The sequence below is a fragment of the Coptis chinensis genome, chromosome 2, assembly GCF_015680905.1.
Source record: "Coptis chinensis isolate HL-2020 chromosome 2, ASM1568090v1, whole genome shotgun sequence".
Lineage (NCBI taxonomy): Eukaryota > Viridiplantae > Streptophyta > Magnoliopsida > Ranunculales > Ranunculaceae > Coptis > Coptis chinensis.
Window position 1 is genome coordinate 9534165 of NC_141457.1, and position 6514 is coordinate 9540678.

At 42.1% G+C, this 6514-nt stretch overlaps 2 protein-coding genes across 2 annotated transcripts; both read right to left on the minus strand.

Annotated features, from left to right (window-relative positions):
• Window positions 1-2998: 2998 nt before the first annotated feature.
• Window positions 2999-3397, minus strand: LOC147514757 (uncharacterized). The gene has a single exon (XM_086592678.1). The coding sequence runs from the start codon at window positions 3395-3397 to the stop codon at window positions 2999-3001; it is 399 nt and encodes a 132-aa protein (XP_086448804.1).
• A 270-nt stretch (window positions 3398-3667) lies between these two features.
• Window positions 3668-4237, minus strand: LOC147514758 (uncharacterized). The gene has a single exon (XM_086592679.1). It carries the CDS (start codon window positions 4235-4237, stop codon window positions 3668-3670), a length of 570 nt encoding a protein of 189 aa, XP_086448805.1.
• Window positions 4238-6514: the final 2277 nt, after the last annotated feature.

The window sequence follows — 6514 nt, forward strand, 5'->3', positions numbered from 1 at the left end:
TCCACCTTGAATCCAACTTAATAAGCTAGCATAGATTGTTGTAATCAAATTCTTACGTTCTTACAATAAGAATTGGTTGTTCTAATCCCTAATCATTTATGGCAATCTCTACCAACTAATGACTAGCATGTGAGGAAGTTCTATCCATTCTCATGGCGAATCAACTACCTTCTAGAGTGGAATAGACTCTTACAACGATTCTACACTACACAATCAAGTTTTCATCAAAGCTTCATCAAACCCCTCTAATGGAGGTTTAGCCTTAATTGATAAAACTATCATTTCCCAATGAAATTGAACTAGCATCATATAAAGATTCTAACTTTACTAATTTAACTAATCAATAATTCAAATCTAAATTAACAACTAAGAAATGAAATTGATTCTAACGAATTTAATAATTAACCTAGATTATGATTAACTAATTATGAAATAAAGACAACTAATTTATGAATTTAACAATACTAAAACTTAACAAGACTTTAATCAATAACTAAATTGGAATGAAATTGAATACTTTATTATAAAATAATATTTGATTCTAAAATAATAATCTATTTGTTCAAACACTAATTACTTGAAAGGTAAAACTAGATCTAAAAACAATAATTGAAAACTAATTAATGGAGTAAAACTCAAAACTAGATCTAGAATTATCTCTAATGGCTACCTTCTATCTAACCTAAGTGATCTCTTAAGAGTTAAGTCTCATGTGTTGAAATGGAGGAGACCAGATCCACATTTTCGTGCATAGGCTGAGGAGCCATGTTTTGGGCTGGGAAATCGAGCGCAAAACCCAATCTCTTCAGCCCACAGGGCCCTTTTTAGCTGGATCTGACTTCAGCAAGCTTTTCGTCCACTTCTGCGCCTCTGATTGGGTCAAAGTTTAAACCATTGGAAATCTCTTTCCAAGCCAGTCGTTTTGACATAAGGTAGGCCCAATTCCGAGGCCTGAGTCCAAAGATACGGTCTTCGAATGTTCTACTGACTTTTGTGTGTTGTTTCTGCCCGCATTGACTTTGACTTTTCATCTTTTGACCGGGATTTACAGAGGCTTTTTCTCCTTGAATCTTGGCCTTTAATCACAGAACTCCTTAGCAACTAACCCTTGCTCCTTTATCTCGCCAAAGTGGCACATTTCTGCAAATAATTGACTTCAATGCCTGAAATACATAAAAGCACGTAATCAGCATTAACTTATTTATTACTCGCATAATTGGTCTAAACGTATTATTGTTAAGGGGTTAAAACTACAGTTTTGGGCTCTAATCAGTACCCAACTTTTTCTCTGTTCATTATTCTCCCTTGCCTTGGTACATTCTAACTTCCCCATCGTTTGTAGGTGAGCCTGGATATGTCCTATATGATCCGCGACCTCTTCTCCTCCTTGAATATCCTTGAGTCCCTCCAAAAAGCGGTTGGCGGTCCCAGTGGATTGAGGGCCACCTGCGCCCGACTCCAAACAGAACTTGAGGCCGCGACTATGGCTAAACTTCGAGTCGAAGATGAGATGAGACCGCAGAAGTTGTCCATCAGAAATTCATGGATGGAGTAAATGACCGCTTGAGTAAGCAGCGGGAAACCCTTCTCCTCCAGCACACTGAAAGCACCAACACCCTTCTCTCGCAACACGCCCAAGACATGGAGCAGCTGTGGATAAGTTTCAAGGCTCAAGCTGATAAGCGTGTGGCTAAAAAACTCTGTGAGGAACATGCATGCCTAATTAAAGAAGGTCGCCTCCTCCCCGCCAAGACTCCTCTACCGGAAACCCAAGATGCTACGGATCCCATTGAAAACACTTCCACCCTGCCTTCTGAAGATCCTATTGAAGCAAGTACTCCTCACGATCCTGCTGCGACCTCCAATGAACTGATCGCCCCCGTTGATGATCCCCTCCAAGACCTGGATTAGCTTCCCTAATGGATTTCCCGTTGCCTCTCGGGTTTCCTTTTGAATGTATTTAGCTGTTTTGTAACTGACTTTGACATTGGTAGTACTTAGTTATTATTTTTGTGACGCCTAATTACCCGATTTGAAATACTATATTTCCCCATCTTGTTCTTATCTCTATTTGTTGTAATTATGGTATTGAAGGTGATGCCCCCATGTGTGCCTCAGGCACCTCTTCTGCGAAGGGCTCGTCCCGCTTCGTGAGCTCTAGTAATCCATGCACCCTGTTGGAGAAGTTCTTCCTGCCCTGAACTTGACCTGGGTCTTTCATCTGCAAAGGGCTCCTCTCCCTCGCGGTCTCTCTAACATATTGCCTGGATCTTCTCTATGCCCCCATGTGCATATTGGACCTCATCTCGTCCGCAAAGGGCTCCTCCCACTTTGCGGAATCCAATAGGCCGCGATGACATTTAAGGGCAGCTCGTTCTGCGCCCCATTTGATTTTGGCCCCTCACCCACGAAGGACTCCTTTCCCCAAGCGGTATCTATAGTGATGGTTTGAAGTGTGTATGACAAAGTATATTTTCTCCTCAAAAGTGCTATGGTATTATATATTTACAAATAGCTCCAGTGTTTTGTTCTGGATCTCCATTACATTCAAATGTAGAATTTTATTTAACATTCTCACATTCCATGGTTTTTTTATTACTTTTCCCTCCCCTGTCTGCAGTTTGTATGTGCCAGCCCCTCCCACGTCGACCACTATATAAGGCCCCTCGCAGTTCGAGCCCAACTTTCCGTCGTTCTCTTTCTTGGTACAGGGAGTCACTCGTCGCAGTACTGAATCCCCTATTCTGAATTGTTGCGACTTAACTCTTTTGTTATACCGTCTCTGAAGGCGTCTGTGGTACTCCTCTAGTCTTATGCGTGCCACGTCTCTTCTCTCTTCTGCTAAAGTCATATCCGCTGCCAGTATGCTCTCATTCAACCCCGTTTCCACCGCTTTTGTTCGTGTTGTGGCTGCCACCATTTCCGAGGGGATCACGGCCTCGACGCCATAAGCGAAAGAGAAGGGAGTTTCACCGGTGGACGTTCAAGGCGTGGTCCTTTAAACCCAGAGAACATGATTCAGCTCATCTGCCCACGCGCCTTTTTTATCCTCTAGCTTTCTTTTGAGATTGTTCATAATAGTCTCGTTAGAAGATTCTGCTTGCCCGTTGCCTTCTCTATTGTATGGAGCAGAAAATCCTTGTTTCACCTTGTATGTTTGTAAGAATGCTTGCACCTTGGATCCTGTGAATTGGGCTCTATTGTCTGCAATGATAATGTATGGCAATCCAAATCTACAGATGATGTTCTCCCATAAGAATTTAATCACTTGTGCCTCCTTCACCTGTTGCAGGAATACAACCTCTATCCATTTGGTAAAATAGTCTGTGGCCGCTAGCATGAACCTCCTTTTACCGTTGGCCATGGGCATCGAACCCACTATATCCATTGCCCACATCGCAAAGGGCCATGGACTAGACACACTATGTAGTGTGTTCTACTAGCACAAAGATCATCTGAGCAAATCTCTGACATTTATCACACCTCTTAGCATATTTCACGACATCCCTCTTCATGTTGGGCCAAACTCAAACATGATAGAATCGAGCCAGAACGGGACTATGTAAAGGAAAGCGTAAACTTTTGGAGCTCATATCTCGTTAACCTGGACTCCGATTTCGACAAGTAAGCTACCCAGATGATCAGCATGACTGCCCTGTGTTATCAGTCAGTGCGCCGTTGTTCTACCCGTCGAATGGCTTCCACAGTCTCCCTCATATAACTCCGCCAGCACCTCTATGGCCAGCCTCGGCCCGAGACATTTCAACAAAAGCCCATTAAAGTTCTTTCGATACAACTCTCCTTCTATTAGAACGTACCTCCGAGAAGTTTGCTCCAATCTCCTTTTCTCCTTTTTATCTGTTACCAAGTCCCAAGAAAAAAATCTCTTGATAGGCTTCATCCAACTCTCCTCTTCTTCCTTGGCTTGACATATCTCTGTCCCTTCCTCTTCCACTTCCTCGGTACTGGGTTTTTCCAATCGCTTTATCTTTATCACTCTCTCTTCAGATCCGGGTATTGCAGCGGTTACATATGCTAAGGCATCAGCATGTCTGTTCTCGCCACGACCTAGGTGCACGAACTTGATCTTTGTAAACCTGGTGGATCTCTTTTGCAATACTTTCAAATATTTTGCCATCCGCGGACATTGCACGGAAAACCCCCCATTTGCCTGACACACTACCAAATTCGAGTCCGAATACACCGCCAGCTCTTTCACCCCCACATCCTTAGCCATTCTCATACCCGTTATCACCGCCTCATACTCTGCCTCATTGTTGGATGCCGCGAATCCTAATTTCATGGTTAGCTCCATCCTGTTGTTCTCTGGTGTAACCAATACCACCCCTATCCCATTGCGGTAGCTCAGAATGACTGACTGTCGGCAAATACTGTCCACCCATTTCTCTTGTCCTATGGGTCCAACCAATCCTGCTCAATGGTTTTCTCCGGCTCCATGACCATCTCTTCCCCCCAGGTGCTTCCGCTGGGAACTCTGCTAGGAAGTCTGCCACTACCTGCGCCTTCTCCGCTGTCCTGATTTGGTACTGTATCTCGTATGAACTCAACATTATTGCCCACTTTAGCATTCTCCCGGACTATTCCGCTTTTGTTTATGCAGTAAACTACGTCAACACAACGAGAGCAATGGTAAAGAACGCACTAAGAAATAGAGGAATTTAATGTTGGGGAAGATGAAACTGAACCAAATAATGGCTGCCTACGTACCCAAGATCTATTCTCTAGGGATCAAGTTTCAACGTAGTTTCTTATGAAAAAAAAGTTTGGTATTTATAGAGGTAGAGTAGAGACTCCTTGTAGCTCAAATATTCTTTTAGCTTAAGTAACTGTGATTGAATATAATTCTCAATTGATAATTATCTCTTTGATAAGAAACGAATCTGGAGATAAATTAACGTACATCAGTGTCAAGCTATGTGGCTAAGGTTCAGCCTTAGACACATGAGTTAATGGGCATGTACATTGATCCATGGTATTGCAAATTGGGCTTTAGCCCTATCGATTAAACGAATAAAGTGGAGACCCCTACTAATGGATGTTTGCCACGTAGGTGGGGTCGAAACAAGAAATTGCTTTCATGTACATACAAGTCATGCAATTCATTTTCGGTAAAGTCAATGCTTGGCTCTTTCTGGAACTCCACAGTGATGTGTCTTGACCCTTCGCTTCTAATGGTGGCGGAGAGATAAGCCAATGAATTTGTATGATGTATGTCATTTCGGGGCTTTAAGTGATAGAGATGCTATTAAATTGTCGAGCAAGGCTATGTATCAAACTAAGATAAGCCGCCATACACTCATCTCTTGCTTCAAAAGAACCACCAAACTGATTGGCAAAAAGGACAGAATCCGTGTAACTGGAGCTTTCATGCCCCCAGTGTCAAAGTTGTTCTCAAAGCACAAATGGCAGCCGCATATTCGGCTTCGATATTTGAAGCGGCAAAGCCAAGTCGCACAGATTTCTCAATCTTTTCTCTGTCGGGTTTAACAAAAACGCATCCAATTCCAGACCCAGATTTATTATGGGAGCCATCTGAGTAAACAATCCATAGGTCAATAGGATTAGGAATTGCGTTTTCATGTTGGTCTTCGTTGCCCCCAGTTATTGGTGGCAGAATGTCTTCCATAGATTCTTCCTGGCGCAAGAAATCGTCAATAGGAGAATCATCAATCGGAAAATCAGCTATCAGAGAATCCAAATCATGTCCTTTTTCAGTAGTACAACTTTCAAAGATAATGCTATATGCACTAAGATAATTTTCCTATTCGGCTAATCTACTTGATTCCTGTGCATTACGAAAGATATTGCGTAAGGGATATTCAGTATAAACTCTGACCAACCTCCCCTGGAAGTATGGTTTCAATCGGCGAGCTGCATGAACCAATGCAAGTGCAATTTATTCCATCTTTGAATAACGAGACTCAGCTCTAGTTAAAGTCTTACTGATAAAAAAGACGGGTCTACCATCATCAATGAAAAGAACATCACTAACAGCTTAGTTGTAGCTGCCAGGTATATGTCAATAGGTTGACCTATTGAAGAACTTGTCAATATAGGAGGACTGACCAAGTATTTCTTCAGTTGTTGCAATGCCATCTTACAATCAATGTTCCAAGTTTCCGCCCCCTTTAAAGTCTGGAAGCAGGGATGACAACAATCGGAATATTTAGAAATAAATCTATGAAGAGCGGCAAGCATTCAATAAGTCGTTGAATTTCCTTCTTATTTTTTGGTGATGACATATCAATAACGGCGCGTATCTGATCAAGATTAGCCTCAATACCTCTACGAGTCATGAGGTATCCCATAAATTTTTCAGAAGAGAGGCCAAAAGAACATTTGGCGGGATTAAGTCTCATGTTATACTTGTGAAGCCTATCAAAAACAAGTTGAAGATCGGAAAGATGATCACCAGTATGCTTCAATTTAACGACTATATTATCGATATAAGCCTCCATTATTTCTCCCAGCAGATGAGAAAATTTGTATTAAC

Bases quoted from the DNA above. Each gene is read 5' to 3' on its own strand.
- LOC147514758 (XM_086592679.1), bottom strand. From the start codon at position 4,237: ATGGCTAAGGATGTGGGGGTGAAAGAGCTGGCGGTGTATTCGGACTCG.
- LOC147514757 (XM_086592678.1), bottom strand. From the start codon at position 3,397: ATGTGGGCAATGGATATAGTGGGTTCGATGCCCATGGCCAACGGTAAA.